The sequence below is a fragment of the Haemaphysalis longicornis genome, unplaced genomic scaffold (assembly GCF_048455015.1).
Source record: "Haemaphysalis longicornis isolate Haplotype H1 unplaced genomic scaffold, Haemaphysalis longicornis Haplotype H1 scaffold_17, whole genome shotgun sequence".
Classification (NCBI taxonomy): Eukaryota; Metazoa; Arthropoda; class Arachnida; order Ixodida; family Ixodidae; genus Haemaphysalis; species Haemaphysalis longicornis.
The window spans coordinates 3,739,206-3,762,926 of NW_027526276.1; the positions used below are offsets into that span (position 1 = coordinate 3,739,206).

Genomic DNA, 23,721 nt, shown 5'->3' on the forward strand with positions numbered 1-23,721 from the left:
TGTGCAGCTAAAACAAGCATAGTGCAGTACGCAGTACACATTTGTACTTCTATGTTTACGTGTGCTTTCGTAACTTCCACTGTTTGTCCCACCATTCTTACAGCTGTAAAAAGAATGTGCCCTGAATTTAACTCTTTCGGGACCGCCGCAAAAAGTGATGAAAAAGGGAGGTCTCGGTACAAATTTTTTATTACATAAAGCAAAGGCACCATCCTGCCTTAGCATACACTAAAATGCAGCTAATTATATGTTCTTTGACATAGAATACCAAGTTTTCCTTCAACACTGACGACAGAACCATGAAAAAATCTGAAAGTAAGAACTTCGTAAAAAAACTAAAGAAAAAGATAGAAAAAAGCGCAAATATAAAAACATTAATACAGAATAAAATTATTTCAGGATATACAAAATCCAACACAATGCTTTGTTTCTTTATCGCGAAAGTTTGATGCGGCTAGGTGTAACTCGTTTTTTGTTTTGTGTGTGATCTCTTTGGCACTAAGGCCTTGGCTACGTCGTCGCCCCGGTACACACCTGGCTCTCGTCTCGGCGAAAACTTGACCTGTTTCTGCGCTGGTGGCAGGAGATCACTACCATAGGTAGTTAACACCCTAGCGAACAAATATAAACCAGCCAGAATATATTTCGAGCGCACAAACCTACTCTAGAGCCAATTGAAACTAAAACGAACACCCACCTTTGAGCGCGATTTGATGTTCCAGGCTGATCGACACCCGAAACCTCACTCGAGCTGAAATCCGATCTCTAAAGCCGCATTCCGACTCTTCACTGCCACTCTCATCGTTAAAATCAACAGTAGAAGGCAGAGATATGCGAGACGAGACGAGGCGGATTTCTTATCGCGCTTGCGCGAGTATGACGCCATGTTTGTTTACATTCGAAACCACTGCCCGTCAGAATAAAATATCTGATGCGATGCCACCTGGCGATAAAAAAAGGAACTTCACAGAACAGAAAACTCCAGGTTTCAAACTATCTCCTAGATGTCGCTAGGTGTTCCATCGAGCGAAAATTTGTGATCTGCAGGCTCGCGAAACCATCGATCATATGTGATCGATCGCCTATGGAGCGATCCCGAAAGAGTTAAGTTCAAATAGCTCGTTCGGCAAGCTTATAATAAGCTCTGCCTAATTTGCGTTTGCTTTTGCCGGCCTCCGCAAATCGCAGAGCTGGCGCGTATGACATCATAGGTTCTGCTGCGGGAAATGAGCTAGTGGGTCGCATAGCCATTCTCTTTTTTCCTAATTATGTAGCTTATTTGAGCGAACTTTACGTTAAAAGTGGTTTCAGTATGATTCTAGCGAAGCAATCTTTTGAATGAACCAAACTTGCGTTTTGTCTTCATGGCTCCTTTAAGCTTCGCACTTTCTGCTGCTTGGGATATCCCAGTCACCCAGATTAAAGGGGTACTGACACAAAATTTTGAAGGCGAGATAACTTCGGAGATAGATTGGTGGGAACACATATACATCATCTGCAAAATATCAGCGGCGAATACAGCCTAGAACATATTTCAAATCAATTTTAAAGTGTAGGAAACGCAACCGAGCAGCCAGCAGAGGACCACGCGCAATTGTAAATAAACAACATCCACACACGTCACGAGTTTGTGTTTGCCGCTTCCGCACAGCTGGCGTTTTTTGCCGGCTCGCCCGGCTCGCCGCTACAATCGCAGGGCCGGAGGGCGGAGCTTCTGCTCTCGAGAACGAACGACCCGATCGTTGGCGGCCGAGGCGCCGTGATTTCGTCAGCTCATCGGGCAGCTAGCCGCGACCAAAGTTCTACAGCGATTCCAGGAACTCTTTTTCTATTACTTTTTATTTACAGTGGACGCGAAAACGCGCCGGAGGCACGAAAAGCCCACTGAGCTAGCCGCACGGTCGCTGTGAAGGCGGCGGCCACAGCCGCGAAGTGGCCCAGGCCGGCGCAGGTAGCTCGAGTGATAGCTTGTTATCGCTGCACGAAACTGTACCCAAGTCATAACCATGGCAGCTTATATGAGAAAGTAGTTTATGATGTGATGTCGGGTTTCATTAAAAATTGTCATCTGCACCGCTTACGAGAGCGGCAATCGAATATCCGCCACAGTGCTAAGCTGAACACATCTGTAGGCGGACCTGTAGGCAGACCGGCCGGCTGCTCACAGCGCGCGTCTTGCCACCCACCGTCTCGAGCATCGCGCGTCGTTCTTTAGCCGCGGTAGCATTTGCACTCGCAGCGCCTGCGTCACGTCCACGGTCGCTTTTTAATTAAGCGGCTTACGAGATCAGTACGTGGGGGCATTCGCAGAAACTGCCGGCGATGCGGATTCGACAGTGCTACGGCAGCTCTGCTCTGTGATATCCCTCCAATGGTCACATGGTCAGCTTTGTTCACACAAAATCCGTCGGTTCGCGGCACCCGCTGAAACCGAAACTGCGACTGGCCGCATTGAAAATGCCTCTAATTAAACAACCGTCGCACGCTGAAGCAAATGAGGTTTCTGCAGGGCATAAGTAGGTCACTAGCTACCTATCGCAACAAAAAAAACAAGATGCAAAATTTTTGTGTCAGTGCCCCTTCAAGCTTCGCACTTTCTGCTGCTTGGAATATCCCAGTCACCCAGAGCAACAACACTGCCATTTGAAGGAGGACACACTCACTCTTCGAGGACATCGAAGTTGACGAGGAACTCGGGGCAGTCGACCACCCCCTCCAGGTGGAACTCGTAGCGCGCTCCAAACAGGGGGAACTTCTCCTTGGAACCGCTGAACTCTATGTGGAACACATCGTTGCCAAACTTGAGTCCCGGGGCCTTGCGCACCCTTCGTCTGCAAATTGGACGCAGCGGGCAAGGACGTCAACAAAGCAGGAAATGGTACGGTCAAGCCCATTATAACGAGCTCGACCGTCACGCTAATTGGTTCGTTATATCCGAAGTTCTTTGGCCGAACTGGACAAGAAAGTGTGAGTGAGCATTAACGGGGAGTGCCGAAATTCACGCTTAGCTAATTTTGTGGCCCAAGAAAATCTGTTCCGCCAATTTGTTTGCCCGCAGGCAGGTTGGACAAGAGAAACGCATGTGCCTCACAGCTGTTGGCACAGTGATAACGCCAACCTTCTGCAAGTTCCCCGTCGTCTCCCCTATTTTGGCTCCTACCTGGCATCCCCCATCTTCCGTTATGCGCTCCCTCCATCCTCGAGCAGATGAGGTTGCGGGGGAAGGGGCCATAAAGATGACATGATGACGACGTCCTTTTTTGCTTACATCTTCCTTCCCTCTAAGTTTCCTTCACTTACTGCGATCACCTCTGTAGAAAAAAGGTGATCTCTATGCTGCTCATTTGATGCTTCAAATGAACTGAGCCAAAGCATTCTTCTGTTACCTGAAAGATCTAATTACTTGTGGCTAAGAATCATTCCTCTGGCGGGGCTTGCCAGGGCCAAAGCACGGCCTCGAGTGGACTTCGAATCAAGTGGTTGTCGGGCTACTTTTGCACTCTTTACAAACAGTCATACTGTGCTACAAATGCCCCACAGAATGTCGCTGCTGTCACCACGGCAATGCGGCTTCCTCTGCAAGGGAGAAAATGTCAACGTGCCCTGGGTTTACGGTGGCACCAAATGATGGAACGGCAGCGTTGCTTAGGTAACTCAATCTTATGTGCCCACAGTGAAAACAGTTGTTTAACTTCCTGTCCCCTGCATTAGCTCAAAACAGCTGCCCTCACTCAGAAACCCTCCTCATTTGCTCCGCTCCCTTTTAAAGAGGCCATGAGGAGAAAATACAAGTTTGTTTTATTCGAAAGATTTCGTGTCTTAGAGCGCCCCCAGCGCTTGTCCGGCAGCAAACGATGCCGTATTCACTGAGGAATTGGTCAATTTAGGTTAAAATCTTGATTCTCCCACGAAATCGCGCATTTTAGGGACGTCAGGAATAAAGTCATAAGCGCACGTGTACAAACGAACTTGCACTGCGTGATTCGGTTGCAGCGCTGCTCGCCGTCAGTCTTCCCAGATGGTGCTACCATACTTATGCACGAGTTTGTTGCTTTGTTGCTGCCGTTGCTTTGTTTTTTGATTGCATTTGCACAAGGCTTGTTTTTGTTGCTGTAGAAAATAATCGTTTCATGAAACATGGAATACCCTCAACAAACTGGGTCATGTAAGACAACGTCGCTTACGCCAATCGGCTAGTGCGTGTAACACAACTCGAAAGCGGTGGGCTGCTGTGCAGCTAAAACAAGCATAGTGCACGCAGTACCAACACCAGTACACATCGGTACTGCTATGTTTACGTGTGCTTTCGTAACTTCCACTGTTTATCCCCGCATTCTTACAGCTATAAAAAAATGTGGCCTAAATTTAAGCGCAAATAGCTGATTCGGCAAGCTTATAAGCCCTGCCTAATTTGCGCTTGCTTTCGCCGGCCTCTGCCAATCGCAGACCTAGCTGGTATGACACCATAGGTTGTGTTGCGGGAAATGAGCTAGTGGGTTGCATGGCCATTCCATTTCTTTCCCTATTATATAGTTTATTTGAGCAAGGTGTGCGCTAAAAATGGTGTCAGCATGAATCTCACGAGGCAATGTTTCAAATGAACCAAACTTGTGTTTTGTCTTCATGGTCCCTTTAAGGACAGCAGGCGTGCTTCGGATGGGGAGAGATGCTCCATGTTGCCCCCACCCCATTTGGGATCCACTGTTGAGGTTAGGCCCCGCTAGGCCTACCTTGCTCGTGGCGCACATGTTGTGTGGACCATTCCAAAGCTTCAGCAATGAGTTAGTATTTACTAACTTGTGCCTCAGTGTGTAGCAAGGCTGTTTCTTGCGAGGTGCAGGGGGGTGCTTCGCTGTCAGAACACCCCCTCACCGTAATTTTGTAAGTGGCATATCCCCCTTTCCATTCGGCCTTTTTTTTCTCCCATGCCTTTTACCCAATTCGTCTATAAATTTAAATGCAAAAACGAGAATAAGATGAGAAAATGAGAACAAGGTATTGTCAGGTGGAGACTGTCCTTAGTAAAAACTGTTACCAGCACGCTATAACACCCCTTAAAAAGATTTGTGGGTAAGCCAGCGTATATCATGATTCCCTGCCATGTTGATGCCGTGCACTGCTCAGTTAATAATAAAGCCCCTGGTTCGTCCCGGCCCTGTGGAGCCTGCCATCGCTTCGTCAGTGAGTTGAACCCTCTGTGGCTTCCCTACGAGACACTGCGAACTCTTCATGAATTTCAGGGAATGCTGTCGCCTACCATAGCTAGCTGGCTTGGGTTTCAGTGCTAAAGCCACACCCTATATGCCCACAACGGCATTTCACGTGCATAGCTCGTCCCCGCTAACAACCACGCAGCTTGCCTGCAATCATGCGGGGAGGGGCTGTGACGTTGTAGCCATTTGTCGGCCAAAACATAGGGGAAAACTGCCAGCACTATTTGAAAAGGACATTTAGGGGGGCATACGGAAATGTTGTAGAAACCACCTTTTAGAAAGCATTTTCTTGCCATTTGTGAACGAAGGCAACAACTTTGGTGGCTCATTGAGTTGTCTTTTTTTTTTTTTCAAAAGGTGCATGCCATATCTCGGACATAACGAGCTTCATTTCCATAAAGTTTGTGCAGATTGAAACAGCAGAGTACACCCAGAAATTCATGCAGACTAACCAAGCCCTTTGAATGAGCATTCTGTTGATTGATTGTAGGGTTTAACACACCGACGAGGCGATGAGGTGCACCGTAGTAGAGGGCTCCGGATTAATTTTGACCACCTGCAAGGGATCTCTAACGTGCGCCGAAATTTTGTACACACGGGCGTTTTTTGCTTTTCGCCTCCATCAAAAAACTGGCCGCCGCCGTCGCGAATCGAACTCGTGTCTTCATGCTCAGCTCTGCTCACCTACGGAGGCGAACTAGCAGGAGCTTGATAGATGAAGCACCAGCAAACAGGCAGTGTGGGGGCGGACTCACACCAGGTCATTGGCATCGGGGGTGGTGCCGATGAAGTAGCCGCCGGGGACGAGGCACTCGGCAGCGTTGCGCAGCATGCAGCGCGCCTGGGGCAGGCTCTCGAAGCAGTAGTGGAAGGCAAACTGGCAGCTCACCAGGTCCAGCTGCATGCTCGGGTGCTTGAGGAGCCCCTTCAGCTGCACCTGTCACAAACGAGGCAGTGCAGTAAAAGCTCGTTAATTCGGACTCGGTTAATTTGAACTTGCACTTAATTCGAACTGACGCTCCGGCCCCGGCACAGCCCTGTATATTTCAATGGTGAAAAACTCCTGATGATTCGAATGTGCCAGTATCCAAAATGGCACATTCGAACCAGGATTCTCTAATATCCATTGCTCCTCGCAGCAGAAGTTGGCCCAGAGCGATCACAATGTGCGTCAAATCCAAACCAAGCCAAACTTACTGGAGATGCAAAATGACGAAACTGGAAAACAGCTCGCTGATCAATTAATTTTGTTCGTTGTTCTATGAATATCATTTACAAAATCACCTGTCACAAACGTTTGGCAGTGCCTAATTTGCAATAACAAGTACAAAGGAGGCTTCTTTGTGTTCTGCCCGCACACTCTGGTGCCATGTCCATTCATTGTAGCGGCCGCCCCCTAATTCGAACAATTTCATGGCCCCCTTGAAGTTCAAATTAACAAGCTTTAACTGAAGTACGTAGGATCAGTGCGCAAGCATTTGCACTCCTTAAATGTAGTTCAAAATTGTTGTTGTTACACTGGACACGCAAAGGGTCACCGCAGAAACTTTCCAGGTACCAAACAGACAGGGACGCTCCAAGGACATTTGCAAAAAATTATAACACGGTAAACATTACACGCTTACAACTGCATTTTTGTTGGTGCGAGACATAATTCACGTATAGTATTTTTCTGCCACTGTAAGGTTTTTAGAAACGTTACAATAACAGCTCGAAAAGGGAATTCGTTTCACATCATAAAAGTGCCCCGTTTATTAACTAGGGGTGTTTGCAGTCATTCAAGAAGCAGATAACACAAAGCTCGAATCTGCTTCAAAATGAACTGTTAGATGTGTAGAAGTATGGATGGCCGAGCGGTAGGAGTGATTACCGCGAACAGTAGGCCATCAGGCCCGCGAAAGACATGAGAACATGCCGAGCCGTTTGCCCAGAACGAACTGTGTTTATTTTCCCAAAACAGCCACTCGCCGCTGTATCAGGCTTGCCTGGCTGAACATAAAACTATCAGCGCCGCGTGGGGGCGCTGCACTTGTGCTAACATTGTAACATGAACGGCACTATTTGAAAATTTCGAATAAATTTTCAGTGTATTTCAAAGTTCCTAAACATACACAATGATTCTCCAGTAGCAGCAGCAGGCTTTTCCGCACTGCTCCGGTGACGTGTGGCGAAACGACAAGGGGAAGGCGCTATCCGGGGATCGCCTCTCATCTCTTTAGCATTGGGTCAACTCTGGCCTCGTGCTTTTGTCATTGAGAAAAAAAATTTGTATGCCCTATAATAAAAATAAGAAACCTAACTGCTTAAAAAAAAAAAAAGATTAAGCTCAGCAAAACTGGGACTCAAAATGCGTTAATCTTGGCTTGACAGAATACATACCGTCTTTAAGAAATACTGAAACGCTTGTGACTGAACTACCCACATGAGATGAAAGTTGCCCCCCCCCCCCCCCCCCCCCACCTCCCCCTGAAATATAGTATACCATAAATAAAGCTAAAAACAGCAGCTTAGCCTTCGTATGTTTATTTTATGCCACAGAAAATTTTTTACAAACCCTCTTGCAAGCGCCTTTTATTTTCCCACAGGCTATGGCAACTGCAGCACGCTTAAGAAATTGTAAATTTCAGTTTTCTTATTTGAAATCCCTAAATACTCACTTCAATTCAAAAATACTTGCTCTGATTTGCAACTGTTCGAACAAAATCGTTATTCGTTTCGTGGTCGCTTCGAAACCAAAAACCACCATTCGCACACCCTTATTTTCAACCAATCTCGAAGGCTTACAATAGCCTGCACACTTTTCAAATTGAAGACTGTATACAATAACAGGGGCACTTATTCTACTCCTGTTTGTTGGCAACTCATCTTGTTCCTTGGGCCCTTAGAAAAATGGGTGATTTCAATGTTTGGAACGTGCCATACCTAGAGAGCGAAACAGGTCAGTACGAATTATTAAGCACGACACAGCTTCTTCACACCCAGGGCTGAGGGAGCAAGCAAGGACGACATATCCGTCACGCCAATAGGGAAGTACGGGAAATACGGCAGAACTGCGTCCCCGTTTCCTTTCTACCGTCCTTCGTTTCTCGCTCAAGCTGAAATTTGTAGCTCCCGTTACCCATATATATAGTAGGTCAGAACACGCACCCGTGTGCAGTCTGCTTCAATAAACTCTGCCTGGAAGATGTGCCCTGGTTCGCGCTGCCTCTGGTGCCGCTCCTTGAGCTCCCGGTACCGGTCCTCCGCGTGCTTCAGCGATGTCCCCGCAATGTCTGCAAGAACACCCGCACGCTAGCACTCTCGCAAGGGGCAAAAGGCATCCACCACTTCCTATGAGCAGTGCGTGCTTTTTTTCCCAACAGGCATCAAAAGGTTTAGTACAAGTTAAACAGCATCTAAGAAATGGGAGGAAGCAGTACAACACTGAGAATGTGACTCCTTAAACTTTGGTGTTTGAAATGGCCATTCGAAATGGTTCCTTGCCCCTGGTGCCGCCAAGGTTCAATGAGCTGGAAAACTAGTTCCAAGCGGTGCATTTAAAAAACCGATTCACTTACTGCACTCACCAGGCTATATAGTAGTACAGTCGAACACGGATATATCAAACGCGGGTATATCGAATTATTGTCTATATCGAACTCATGAATTATCCCCTTGAAAATTCTGCGTAAAAGTATAGGAATTCGTACGTTTATATCAAACGGTATTTTTCCTGACATTTGGTATATCGAATACCGCCCGAGCTGGAAAGGTGCTCTTCGGCGGTCGCTGCACCCCCGATTTCTGCGGTCGCTTAGTGCCTTCGCCGAAACCCAACAGGGACAGAAGCCGGGAAGTCGGAGCGTCACGCTTGCCTTCTCATGGATAACTGCTCGGCCAACCAAACCACCTGCGAGCTCGACAACATCGAGCTCAAGTTTCTGCCTCCGAACACAACAGCCAGGCGGCAGCCGCTCGACCGCTCGACTAAGTCGTTCAAGGTTGGGTTCAGGAGGCGACTCCTCGATAGGCTTTTCATGAACCTCCACGTGGGCACCGAGCTTAAAGTTGACCAGCTGGGGGCCATACACATTATGAGGGGTGCCTGGAACAGTGTAAAGCAGAGCGTGGCCAACTGCTTCCGGAAGGCAGGCTTCGTGACGGCCGAACATTCGGAAGCTTGGGAAGACGGCGACGACGACGAATAGGGCATGGACGACACGTTTCGCGAGCTGTCGTCCCTTTTCCCGGCTGCTGTTCCAGCCGGAGTGTCTGCCGGCGACTTCGTGAACGCTGAGAGCGATGTTTAGGCTGTTGCAAGCGTCGGTGACGAGGATATCGTAGCTGCGGTTGCAGGAACCCAGGCTGATAGCTCGAGTGGCGAAGATCGTCCGGACGAGGATGCGGCTACACGATCGTACTCCGCCGGTGAACTGGCGGCTGCGTTCAGCTTGATTATGCATAGTTGCGGCGACATGGGAGGAACTGGGCTGTCACACCTGGATAGCCTCGAGAATATCGAGACCAGCGTCTTTAATTCCATGTACAGGACGAAGAAGCAGGCCAAGTTCAGCGATTTCTTTTCACGCAAATAAAGCACCCTGTTGCGTCGTTAGTGCGGAATTAGTTGTAATTCTTGAATGCACCGATCGGTAAGTGGTCGTCTGCCACAGGTGAGGTCTCAGAGCCCATATTTTTTATATCGAATTTTTCATATATCGAACTATTTCGCAATCCCTTTGGAGTTCGATATATCCGTGTTCGACTGTATTGGGAAATATAAAGATTACAGTTTTATGACTAAACTGTTTGTTACTCTTTGTCCTCACTTAGTAGTGTTTGAGCACGTGGACCAATTAATTAGGTCTTCCTTAATGTGTTTCAACAAAACTCTGTAAAGCAATGCATGGCACAAATTCCAAAATTTTGCAGGGCCTCTTAACTAAACTGCGTTAGAACAGTGGTTTGGGCTAGTTGGTGCATACTAACCCAGTTAAAGAAGCTCCGACGATAAGGCCTCCTAGCAACTTGCCAGTGAGTGTTGCATGACCACTGTATCTAACAAGCCACGTGATAAAGGTACACAGCAATCCAGTTACCTGCGCAAATGAGGTACGAGATGCCCCCCTTCTTCCACTTGAGCAGGTCTCCCCCCTTGCCAGCGCCCAGGTCTAGCACGCGAAAGGGAGCGTCCTCCGGCTTGTCCTCTTTGCGCTTGGCAATGTACTCCCCTGCGATGAGACAGAGAGAACACGTGACCAACACTAAGTGAGACAGAGCAGCCCCACAACGGCCAAAAACTGCTCGTTACAACGAATACACATTAGTTAACAACTAGAACAACCGCTACAATATCCACAACAGGTTGGAACTCACCCAAAAGACACTGCATGCCACAAGTGGAATGCTGCACTTTAGTATGGGGAGGATTCTGTGGAAGAAGATGTCATGCGCCTCTTTTGTGTACAAATCATTGTCACGAGTCTTTTCCATTAAAACAATTACTGCAAGAGGTGGCCTGGGGACCTCATTCATATTGTCACGAGATGACAAATAAGTGTGGTCAGTCAAACATGAACATACCGCCATTTTTCTAACATTGAAGAAGAAGAAGAAGATAAGGGGTGCATAATCAGCATGCGTTCCATCATGGCCGACTTGTAAGTACATAGTGTGCAAATACATCGCTCCTCATCTACCATGGTTCCTGTCATTTCTGACCTGCAAAACAATATCTTTTAAAAAATTACATGCTGTAACGCCAGATTTCCCGTTTTGCACGCAACTTAGCCACAACAAATATTAATTAAATTGGAGATTTATAGATGTGCCCCCAAATTAACAGTGACTGTCCCCCTCCATTTCCCGAAATGCAGGATATCGAAGATTAAGTTTTGGAAGTAATTACTACCAGTCTCAGGGAAAAACAATGACGCCATCTCGGTGACAGCCGTCCGCGGTAAAATGCTACACGATGTGATCTTCTACTAACATCTCATTCCGTGCACTGGTGAGACCTCTTTACTTGCGTTCCATGTGGTTTTCTCCATGTGATTTCAAGGCACACAACACAAGAATGAAGCTTGGTGATGCTGATCTACGGGGCTAAGAAATAACGGCTCCGTGCTCTGACAATCCCACTTAACCATTTGCATAAAATACTTGAGTAAAATATGCTGTTCGGCTAGTTGGTTCCTTGCTTAAAGGGGCCCTGAAAGGCATTTTGAGCACACTAAATGAACTAGCGCAACCGTTAGATTGGGTTGTCAACGTCCTCTGTGCCAAGTATTACTCTTTTACGCGCAGCGGAAAGCTCACACTTTTGTTGCAAAGTTTGTCGTTTTTTTCTCACCCTTCCCTTCGTGTTTTTGGATGCCGCCATCTTCACATGTCTACATCATCGATTCCCAGATGTTTGTCATGAGCTAGACATCCTGCTATTGGGCGGCTTTTTCACGCACTTCCGGCAAAGAGATAAGTCGTCTGCTCAGCGTCGGCTCGCCGGCTGATCTGCCAGCGGAGTGCCGGAGTGCTTGGGCATTTTACGACAAATTAAACAAGTGTAAAACAAACGCTTAACCATTTGTATTGAATGCAACACGGCCATAACACGACATGGATATTCTGTTACCTGATCACGTTCCATAAAGAAAGCGTTGAAGCGCCGTGGCACTTCTTTCGTGCAATCGCAGAGAACGCCCTGAGCCGAATGCCCGGGTTTGACGCATACATTTTATTCAACTTCAAAACAATCCAGAGATGCGTTTCTAACGAGCACAACGTCACAACATGCGTTGAAAGTCTGAACCACGATTGACAGAGGATGGGTTGCCTCCTGCACGTCGTAAATTCGGTACTAACCTCGCGCGCGCTTTGCGCGGACGAACAGCAAGTCACTTAACTCTGGCGCACAAGCCGATGGCTTTTAGCCACGCACACTGCACATGCCCCATGCGAGGTTGAGTCGTACGTCGCTCGAGAAAGATAATCCAGACCACGGGAAGCACTATCCACCCACAGAAGCACAACGTCACATTTCATCGCGAAACAAAGGCGTCCACAACGCACACACCATCGCCTCCTGTAATGCCAAACGCATCTCGCACTTCCCAATGGGAGTGAGTAGTATGCCTGCAGTGCCCACATGTCGCGAAGTGGGGCCCCAAGCTGAACCGGGATCACGCAACCGTAACTGACTTCTAAAGCGGTTTGTGCCTTGTTACCAAGGCAACCGATGTTTGAGGTTGTCAAAGAAACGGCGCTCGCTCCAGCGCTAGAAAGCTCAGAGCCGCGGCGGAGAATGTTTTGCCAACGTTGCCGCTCTCCACCACGCGTCGCCCCAAGCTAAACTGGTCACATGATTGAAGCGTTTTGTGCACGGGTTCTGTATCGGTTTAATATGACTTTTTCACATGCCGCCGGCAGGAATTACCACCACCGCAAAATAAGACCCGGCACCAGCGGGGCCACATCTGATATGGCGCTTTTTGGATAAACAGTGCGCGGTGTATCAAGGGAATGAGCGCACGACCCTCCCCGTGCGGCTGCGAGTTCGCTGCCGATAAAAAGTCATGTGCCGCCAGCAACGTACACCACGAAAGGGCAAGGCCAGGCCGCCGCATACATGCGGCCAGATTTTTCGTTCGCTTTTCCAGCCTTGAGCGGAGTGCGGGATTCATGGTATCAACAAAGCTTGCCCGTAGCAGACGACAGTCTGAGCAGCGCAATAGCGGAAGTACGTCACCGCTGTGGAGCGCAGCATCATGGGAGGCAAGGCTTGCGCGCCGTCAACAGCGGAGAGTAAGTCGAAAGGAGGAGGAAACGCGGAGCGACGATAATGCGCGGTTTTTGGTTTTTGATTTACGATTTCTCAGCTAATACTCATCGCTTTAACAAAATTCTTGCGGGAGGAGATTGCAAATACATTGCTTTATTTGGGTACATGTACATCCATGCATCGGCGGAAGGTATTTCAGGACCCCTTTAAGGAAAAATGAGCACTAAAAACGAAGACAGAAAAAACGAAGATCGACAAGACACAAGCACTTCTGTCTTGTTGTTCTTCGTTTTTCCTTAACCATTTGCAATTTGTGACGTCACAAATTGTAGTGCGGCATAGTGTGTGAAGCAGCAAAAGCTGCTCTGACGCTTTTGGCATTTTGTGTGTTAATAAGCAAATGCTGCTGCTGCTGCTATGAATGGTGTACTCTATTCCTAGCACTCTGATCTACCAATATAGACAAACTGGTTTTCACACTTGAGTGTCCCTTTAAGGGGTTGCTGACAGTGACACTTTCTTTGACGTTCAGCATTGGTAAGTACTGGCAGACCTGGGCGATTGGCATAAGCGACGGATGTCTTATGTGACCATATTTGTCCAGCGAACGCCAAGTTTCACGAAAGGATTATTTTCTACCTCAACCAAAACAAGCCACGTACGTTCAAATACGGTCAAAAACAAAGCAAAGGCAGAAAACGGGCGTTTGCAGTATGGTGGCGCCATCTGGGTTGACTAATGGTAAATGAGGCTCTGCAACCGTCTGCGGAGTGGTTCTTATGATGTCATTGCAGTCGTCACCAAAACACATGATTTGGTGGGAGCATCAAAATTTTAATCTGAATTTATTAATTTCTCAGTGAATAAAGCATCGTTTGCTTCCAGACAAGCATTGGGGGCACTATAAAACACAAAATATTTCGAATAAAACCAACTTGTATTTCGTCTGCATGTCCCCTTTAATTAAGTAGTGGCATGTGTTGTATGTTTGGGAAGTGTGTATTCCTGATGTCAGTGAATAAAAAACAGTCAACTGAGAATTATACACGGGGCAGACAAATTAGGCGTCTGGCCCGCAAGTCCTCAACCGTTTTGTCCTTTAATGCTCATGCTAAGTACTTGGTGTGTCATCTGAGACAACGCCAAAGCGCCGCAGTGGTGTGCAGCTAAAACAAGCATAGTGCGCGCAGTACCAACAGCAGTATGCATGTTTACATGTATTTTCGTAACTTCTACTGTTTACCCCGCCATTCTTACCGCTATAAATAGAATGTGCCCTTAATTTAAGCGCACATACCTCGTTCGGCAAGCTTGTAAGCCCTGCCTAATTTGCATTTGCTTTTGGTGGCCTCAGCTAATCGCACGGCTGGGCATATGACATCATAGGTCTTGTTTCAAGGCATGAGCTAGTGGGTCGCATGGCCATTCCCTTTTTTCCTAATTATACAGCTTCTTTGAGCAGAGTTTGCGTTAGAAGTGGTGTCAATATGATTTCAACGAGGCAATCTTTCAAATGAACCAAACTTGTGTTTTGTCTGCATGGCCCCTTTAATCAAAAGCAGCAAAAAAAAAACTCCATGCAATGAGCAGTGCTAACAAAAGACATTTTGTTCAATTATGCAGCTAAATTAGTTAGCTATAAAAAATTAAAGCAGTAGCAGCCTTTAAAGTTATCGAAAAGCTGTTTGACATTTAAAAAAAAAGTGCCACAAAAATAAATAACAAAAAGTGTCCACACTGAATTGACAGCGGAGCCCAAAGGGAGCATGTTTCAATTCAGATTAAAGAATGCGTACGTATTAGCATGCTCTTGATCCAGTTGTTGAAGTTCCTCATGTAGAGTATGCGGCTGCGATCCCTCTCCTGCAGACCCCCATTGCCGAGGTTGTTGTAGTGGCTCTGCACGACCGGTGCCAGTCCAACCTGCAGTGGAGGCAATGGTGGCAACCATGTCAGAACAACACAAGTAGAAGGCCCCCTGCATGCAGCCACAGGGAAACATTCCCAGACAATGAAGCCAAAGGGATTTGACTTATAATGACAACTGTGGAAGTCGCATGTGAATACTGTCCTCGGAGAATTCGAAACTAATTGTACGCTGGTAACGCATGACAGGATCATTGCCAGATCCAGAGGGCGGGTTCCGCATGTCCTCACCCTTTTCTTAATTTTTGAATTTATACCCCAAGATGACCCCTCAGGTCGTGGAAAAAGTGCAGTTGATGATTTCTTTCTATTTTTTGTATTTCTGGTTTTTCGAAATTTCCATGAATGAAAAAGGGTACTATCATCCTCCTATCACCATCGTCACCATCACTGATAGAAGCTGGCCCCCCCATCAGAAAAAAACCTGGAAACACCCCTGGACAGGACACAATTACTGTTAGCCGAAATAAATGTATTCCCGTTGGAACAAACTAGCCTTCATCTTCATTTTAAGTTTTCAGTATGACACTTTGAATAATCCTTCAAAGGCGACATTCTTTTTGCGTGTGAAATTAGGAACCAATTTATGGGATGTGTTTGCTACCTTAGTTGGCACTTTAACGCAAGTATCTACAGGATCTATGGAAATTACACACTTTGCACTACTTGGCATGCCTTCATGAATTACCCTTTTTGGCTTTTTACTTCAAGAACCTGGTGCACCAGCAGGCAACGGGGACATGAGTGGCTTAACACCAATTTTTCGTAACGAAGGCCATGCAGATACAGTGACTGGGTGTACGTCACTCTTAAGAGAGCAGTTCAGTGAATGCCACTCGCAGTGGAGAGGACTTCTTGTGGTCGTACACCTAGCCTCACCAGTTTAGTTTCGTCGCTTGCTAGAATGACAAAACCCTGAAATATGGATCGGCCGAAGCTACAGGGACCGGGCAGCTGGACGGGTGGCGCCACCACTCGGCGCTCCCCTCGTCAGTGGAATGAGCCGGTGCATTGGACTACACAGCCTCCCGTTGTTTTTGTCGTGTTTGCTTCGGTGCTTTGTATGTTTTGGTGGCGTTGTGGGCAGACATGTGAGATGAAACGAAGTCTAGACAGATCTATTGGGTTCTTAGATGCGGTAATGACTACGTAAACTTGTCGGAGGCGTCTAAAGTTGGGTATCGGCTGCAATGGCATGAGCGCTTTTTGCAGCGATCTGCGCTTGGCTCCACCCGTTCTGAGTACGAATAAAACTACTGTTATTAGTATTGTTTTCTTCTTAAATGCGTTAACGGCTACGAAAACTTATTGGATGCTTGTAAGGTTGGGGAGGGGCTACATTGACACGAGCGCTTTTTGCAGCGCTCTGCGCCTGGCTCCGCGCGATCTGAGTAGGAATAAAACTATTAGCAATATTAGAATTCATTTCTACCACTTTAAATTATCTCCACTGGTTTCAATGACTACGGTTTCCACGCCAGCCTTAGCGCTGGGATACCTCGATACGTGTGCTTTAAATAGAAAGGCACCTGCATACGAGATGGATTACCGTGTAGCCGTAGAAATGTTGCGGTAGTTTACACTTTCTGTAACCGTGAGCTTTGTACCTTCGGTTTTGGTGAGCGACACTGTGACAGCATGGGAGCCTGAAAGCCGAAGTGGAAATCCCACGTTTGTGGTGGTCATTTTATCAAGAGCCAAAGTTATTCCCCAACTCAACAGCCCAAGCTACAAACCATCCCCCCTCCCCTTCCCGTTTTACCACCTGCGTAGAATAAAGGCTGGCACCGATAGTTAAAAAATGTGGCAGTGTTAACGTCAGCCGGTGTTTTTTAATGCTTAAGTATTCTTTACAGAGTACCTAAAAATCGTGCAATGTCTGGTTAAGACACCAAAAACGCGCGATTAGTTGCCTCAGATAGTCCTCCACCACAGACACATTTCCGACACGCTGGAGAAAGTTTAGATTTGGAGAGGGGGCATGGAAGTTCAAAATTAAACAGCAAAATCATCTAGCCCTCCGTCTAATGATTATGATGGTTGAACACAAAGCTTTCTTCATGCGAAATCGGATGGGAAATGGTCAAAGTCAAAACACTGTGATCAAAAGACGAAAAAGCGTGCTGGTCAAATTCGACGCTTAGCTAGTCGAAGTTTAAATCCAGAAGGCAACCAAGGAAATCCATACGATAGAGCTTTGCGATAAACCATCATCGTCGTTAGACGGAGGAGTGCATGATTTTTCAAGCGTAGGGGACAGCTTGTAAACCGACCGCAGCATTCAGTTGTGAAGCTGAGTACAGGTTTCGGGCACCCTCCTGTCTTGTGTCCTTCAGCCACGCAGGAAGTGGTTTTTGAAAAACCATTTACCAACTAGCCAGCTACCATTGCAATTCTTGTAAAGCAATGCTTCTCCACGACAAGCAATAACGTTCTACTATCATGCGGTATTTATTCTATCAACGATTCCCGATTACTGTAGTAAGAGCATTTCTGTGAAATTAAACACGTTTCAGCCGTAGGTAATGAAGTTACGGAAGCGTCGTCCGTCACAATTTCTGTTTTGAGGTAAATCTTCGAAGACACCCCCCAACTTTGTCTTTCGCTTGTGCACGACGTCGACGCCGTTTCGTCATCAACTGCCAAAGGCCAGCGCCGCAGCATTCCTAGATCGGTTGCACACACCGGCTTTGTGGGAGCATTTAGCAGCAATATACCCCTCGATTCGCGAAACTGCGTGCAGGCATGAAAAAATTGCATGAAGCAACGACTTTCACTTCCAGCTTGACTTCCAGCTTGGCGCATTGAGCGTCATCTGCTATTTGTAAATACTGAGTATGGGCGTAAATAACACACATGGCATGCCTCGTAAACGTCACATCCACGCTCAAGATTTACCGATCTGAAGAATGCACGTGGGGTTCCATACGCTTTGCAAGCCGCACCGCAGAAAAACGACGGAAAACCATGCAAAACTACGCTGCGCTGACCGCCACCGGCATTCCACTGACGAGCGGTTCGCCACGGGCGGCGCTGTTCGCTGAAACGACGGTGGTGCCATACAACGGCCGCCCGGTCCCTATTGTCATATCAAATCCTTAGGAGGCTTTACATTGGCAAAACACTGCACACAGCAGTTCAGATACCCATCTACTCCGCATTAAATACAAGGCAGTAGCTGGCATTGCAAGTACAAAAAAGATATTCCCATGGTGGCAGAACCGTTATTGACTACACATGGTACGTATACCACAATGGGAGCTAAACATGTAAAATGAGACAAAACAACTATGCAACATTGCAGGCATACAAAGACACGTTTCAAATACAATAACACAACTGATGCCACTGTTTTTACTAAAGTAGAAGCTGGATATACAAAATTTACCAGAGACGAGATGAATTCCTCAAATTTTTGAAAAGTAGCCCAGTAACAGAGAGTTCTAAAATAACGGTAAACCGGTTTACGTTTCGCGCATGCGCAGCGGCGGCGAGACCACTTTCACGCATGCGCAGGTGCACCGACCATGCACCAGTCGTCGTACCGGTTGTGATTCTCCGCTTTGCTCTTTACTGATTCCAGGAGTAAACGGATGGATGACTGCTTTGCTTTTTGCAGTCCTCCGGTTGCACTGAGCATGATGCATTTACAGTGCGAATGGTAACTAAACAACAAACTTAGTTCTCGTGCCCAGCAACATCAGGGACAACGGTCTGTTTTTTACCTCTGATGTCTCGCTGTTTGTCGTTGGGACCCCGGACATGACAGCCAGGCAACGAACGTTGTGGTTGGCACAACGATTGGGCACGGCAGTGCAAAACAGGAATGATTTTGACTGCAAATCGTGGTACCCGGTAGAACAGAACCAGCAGAACCACAGAACAGGGAGGATTTTAGAGAAGCAAAGGTCTAGCTTTGCCTGTAGTGCCAGAAAAAGCGTAGTGGCGGCGTCGTGAACTACCCAGTACGCCCGCTTGATGGCGCTGTAAACACGGCTTTGTAAACATGGCGGATGCTTTTTGCACAGGCCGCTTGAGCTCCTTAATAACATGGCTGCCCTCGCACGGCGGCCGCCGGCTCGCTGCTCCACGGCCGGACTCGACTCTCCTCCTCCCGCGCGCGAAAGGGGCGTCGAGTCCGGCCGTGGCTGCTCCTGCTGGCTCCTGGCTGGCACGCTGGTCGCGTGTTTACTTGCGCCGCGCTAGTGAAGTGATGTTACGCCAGGTGACCAGATGGCCTCGACTGGCACAGACCACAGTGAGCAGCAAGTGAGAACAAATCGTTTATTGACATCCGCAAGTTTACAGAGGCCAGGACATCATTTCATTTCGCTCGCTGTAATTGTACGTCGCTTTCGTGACAACATTTTTTTTTTGCCATAACAACTCGTTCACTTGCGCTAAGATTTCGAACGAAGGGCACAAATGAAGTATTGACGGCGACAACGGTTTCCTTTGCACCGTCTTTCTAGCGGAGTGCATAACACTCACCTTCTGTTGGAAGAATCGAATATTCTGGCCTCGACAGCTGCCTTCCGATGCGGAATTTCCCACATTTGTCATTCCACAAGCACTCAATTCCCGTGTTTTGCCAGTCCTCTCAACAACTGATGGACGCAAAAGCACATAACAGCAATAACAGTCACGAAACCGGTGCTCCGCGCACATTGAAACGGTCGGCCGTTGCAGCGGTTTCAATTTGAATTGGCGGCTTTGTGGTTGCGAATTCAGAAACGAGGTGGTGCACCAGTCGGCTGTTCGTAAAAAGTTGCGTACATTTTTGCTCAACGGATGTTTGATGCGGAACTTGTTAATAGTATTTTTAAATAACACATTGTAAGCGAACTGTGTGGGCTCTTTGAGTCACGGAATGAATGTTTTGTATTCTATACCAAAAGTAACATTTTGCCTGCGCCGTCTGGTGGGCTTGATGGTCGAAAACAGCGCTTTAGGTTGGTCATGTGGGGCGTCGATTTTTACGCCGCCTATAGGGAAGACAGGGAACGTCCAAGCTTGAGAGGCCTGGCAGAACCTACAAATTGACAGAGAGCAACCGGAGCAACAGCGACCGCAGCAACCGCAGCGCCAATGTCCTCTCGGCCTGCCCAAACTTTTCAGTTCTTTAATAAATTGAATAACTCTATTAAATAGGTTGTGCAGTGTATCTGTTTGAGTTTGTAGTCTGCGACGGCGCCACATTTTCATTTACTCTTCTTTGAACCTGATTATGGACCTGATATTTTTTTTTTTTTTACTGACTTCGGGTTTGCATTGTAGCCATCCACGACCGAAGCCGAAGCTCGTAATCGCGTGCATTTCATCATGTCATCAAGCATGTGCCGGTGTTCTTCACGATGTTCTGAGGTTTGAAGATTGTGTTATTGTTGTCATAAGAGTAGCTAAACAAAAGGAGCATAACTCCGAAATGTCTTCGAGTGTAATCGCCGCTGGACTAGCCCTAGCCGCCGTGGGATTCACGGGCCGCGCTCTACTGCGCTCTTCGAAGGGTTGGTCCAAGACGTTGCAGGAGAGCCTGAAGAATCTGCCCAGCGCCGAGTCGTTCGCCGGTTCCAAGTACTACAAGGGCGGGTTCGAGATGAAGATGAGCAAGCGGGAAGCCGGCCTCATCCTCGGCGTCAGCCCCTCCGCCAGCAAGTCCAAACTAAAAGACGCCCACAAGAGGATCATGCTTCTCAACCACCCGGACCGCGGAGGGTCGCCCTACCTGGCCGCCAAGATCAACGAAGCCAAGGACTTGCTGGAGAGCGGAAAGCCTCAGTCCAATTGAAAGCGAAAAAGGGACTGTTTTGTAGTTGTTAGTGCGCGTGTGCTGTGTTCTGCACCGTTGGCCGGTAGTTTGCTGCGGTGAGGCCAGACTGGCGGAACAACGGAAACCCAGTTGAGGATACGCTCAAGAGTTCGTGTGATCGTAGTTAGCCGGTGCGGAAATGCGCTCGAAGTGTTGCATCATTGCTGTGTCATCAAAGGCAGCAGCTTAAACCGCGAGCGGGCTTGTGCCGCGCTGCTCACTCGCATTGCGCAATGCACGCATTAAAGAGCGCGTTCTGATGCAACCCGTCGACACGTGCTTTTTCGTTCACGTTCGGTAGAGGTAATAGTATTCTCGGTGGATTTACTAGGTCGCCAACGCCGAGTGGTGTGGTGGTGGGGGTTTCTAGTCGTGTTTTGGGGCGACTGCTGCCCTTCGGATGAAGTGCACTGGCAAGTCGTTCAAGCTGCATGCACTGAAATGTGTAGGATTCCGTACTACTTGCAGGTAGACAGCTGCACTTTTAGCTTTCAAATTTTGGAAGCAGTTGAAGTGTAGCATGGAGACACTCACTGTTATGTCACCATTGTGGTATGGGTCAGTTCACTTACAGCACCCAGGGTCTTAGTTCCTGTGCAAAAATGAGTGACATTTGCGGGGATAAATGTTGCTGGCGTCGAGTTGCTGCTCCTCTTGCTTTGTGAAGCAGAGTGGTTCATCATGAGGTGGGGGTAGAGGATAACATGGGCCTTCTGACGGTACACACACATCTTGGTGTGAGAGGGGGCACCATCTCTGCTGCTGCTTGAATGATCAGCAAACATAGGTCATTGGCATAGTAAGCAGTGTTGAGATCACCTGGTTTTCTGCAAGCAATGTATCTGTTGTTGCAGGGCTGCATTGTTGCCAGCAAGGACCAGGCCTCTTGCTGTTGCTGGCATTCTGTGGAGTAATGCAATTGTATCCATAGAACGTTAATGAAGGGCTAAGTACAGCTTTTTTGATGCTCACCTAATCTCCAGGCTTGAGTGTCGTCGGGGAAATGTGGGTGCTGGCATGCCGAACACAAAAGAAAATACGGAATGGAAGGGGGAGGAAATGTGTTTTGCAGCTATGGTTGGTGTTTCGCGCATGCGGGCTTGCCAAGGTGACCATGTGAGGTCGAGCAGAGTTGGCATTGCGTACTGATGCCATCTTGATTGGGTGGCTGAAAGCAAGAGACCTGGACAACTGTCTTTTTCATTTTGATCGACAGTATTGCAGCAAGAATGATGGCATTCCTTTCACTGAGGCCCAAATTTTGATTCAGCAAAGGTGCACCAATTCCTGGCTGGAAGTTTTTCTAGGGCCTTTAAGTTCAACGAAAACTTGTCCAGGCGATTTGCAGCTCTCATTTCCCTAGAGTGCATTTCAAGTGCATGAAAATTTTTGTGAACAGTAAATAGGTTTACCCTCAATCTTTTTCTCGAGAGTAGCACACAAGCAGCAGCTCTCGTATTGCAGTGAATGGAAATGCCGCAATCAGTTTGGAATGCCTGTATTGAATTGCATAGCTCTAGCTTCTGTACATCGCATGAGCAGTGGATCGCAGAGTCGTCCACAAACCATACAGCAACATCAGGTGGAGTTGCTTTGACCTAACACTTTCGCACAGCCTGTACTGTTTCACCACAACTTTCCAGATGTACTCTGGAGCATGTTAATGGTGCAGAATTTCCTTCTCTTTCCTAATGCACATGGTGTGGGCTTTCCCTCAAAAGATCCTCCACGTTAAGCACGCACATAGCCATCACTAGCAGTAAGCAATGGGAGGCCGTTTTGCTCAGCGACCAAGGACCACCCCTACAAGAACAAGCCGTAAAGTTGGCAGAAAATGCTGCCAGGGTGCAAGGACTCCTTGCCAGTGTTTGATGGGAGGGGTTTGCAACTACTCTTCCAGGAATCGACCCTTTTGAGTCAGCAACTGGCAGTGAAGTTTACCTGGCGTGACCTGGCTAGTGGCATCTCACAGCTTCGCTGGTGCCCTTCTTTGTCGGCGGATTGGCAGACAGCTAGCTGCAGGAGATGACACAAGTGGTGAGACTTTTAGTGGCAGGTGAATTGGGCTGGTGCCAAGAAATTGGCCCGAAGATGTTGCCAAATGTGGTAACACACCTTCTGCAATGGCCTGAAATTTTTTTGTTCCTGCTGGGATTCTTACAAGGTTATTGAAGTCTCCTATTAAGAACTCTACACAGCAGTACATTTATGCAACATAGGCTGTAAAATTGGCTGTGCTGTAAAGCACACTGCAAAGGTTTTTGTCAGTGAGGAGAGCATTTAGCATCTTAGTCAACATTACGCCGACATTTTGTTCTCAGATGGGTACAAAACCTGCACTTTCTGTAAACACCTATTGCCATCCATTGGTTATCTTTAAACACTCCTGATAGTTTCTTGAACGGCTCAAAGCAGCCTCTTGTTCGGCCTCCCTGGTTAATTAAGAGGCCATCTTTGGTTCTGACGCTGAAAGCTTGGGCTCAAGCCCCACCAAATGTAATTTCTCCTTATTAACGGGACACATTTACTCGCTAGTTTCACCCGCCTATGTTTTTAGAGGAAATTGCGCTTGAGAGCTGGTTGCCAGTTGCAAGCTTCTTGTGTGTGGCTTTACAGGCACCCTCAAATTTTGTGGATCACGAGTTTGACAGACCTGGCAAATTTTTTTGCCATTTGGTGCATACCATGCCTGCAAATTGCTGCACAGAGCTCCTGCTGTCTTAAGCTGGTCCTGCAAGACAGGTTTGCAGCATATTGCCTTGGAACATCAAGACGCGACATCTGAGGTGGAGACGGCCTGTCCGAACCAAAGCAACAGCGCTGAGATGTGGTAAGGTCACCTGCAAGTTCTGCAGAGGGCAGATCCTGCCAGTAGCTGCCACCGAAACCAGGGCAAGGGTGGCTTCGTCAACAAGTTCTCAGACACCCTACAATCTCAACTTGTCCATTTTTTATTGTTTTTTGAGGGGAAAGGGTAGCAACCGACATCTGACAATTTTGACGATGACTACTGCACA

At 47.6% G+C, this 23,721-nt stretch overlaps 2 protein-coding genes across 2 annotated transcripts in view; one reads left to right on the forward strand and one right to left on the reverse strand.

The window, feature by feature from the left end:
- Positions 1–18,766, reverse strand: part of LOC144166394 (mRNA cap guanine-N(7) methyltransferase-like) — a 36,719-nt gene extending 17,953 nt beyond the window's left edge. The window contains exons 1-6 of the mRNA XM_077695914.1: positions 18,621–18,766; positions 14,766–14,892; positions 10,292–10,423; positions 8,361–8,485; positions 5,969–6,150; positions 2,664–2,831 (exon numbers count right to left, since the gene is read on the reverse strand). Coding sequence (XP_077552040.1) covers positions 2,664–2,831; positions 5,969–6,150; positions 8,361–8,485; positions 10,292–10,423; positions 14,766–14,892; positions 18,621–18,659 — 773 coding nt within the window. The 5' untranslated portion in view covers positions 18,660–18,766. The remainder of the gene's footprint in view (positions 1–2,663; positions 2,832–5,968; positions 6,151–8,360; positions 8,486–10,291; positions 10,424–14,765; positions 14,893–18,620) is intronic.
- A 1,435-nt stretch (positions 18,767–20,201) lies between these two features.
- Positions 20,202–20,977, forward strand: LOC144166395 (mitochondrial import inner membrane translocase subunit TIM14). The gene has a single exon (XM_077695915.1). The coding sequence runs from the start codon at positions 20,321–20,323 to the stop codon at positions 20,681–20,683; it is 363 nt and encodes a 120-aa protein (XP_077552041.1). The 5' UTR covers positions 20,202–20,320; the 3' UTR covers positions 20,684–20,977.
- The last annotated feature ends 2,744 nt before the right edge of the window (positions 20,978–23,721 follow it).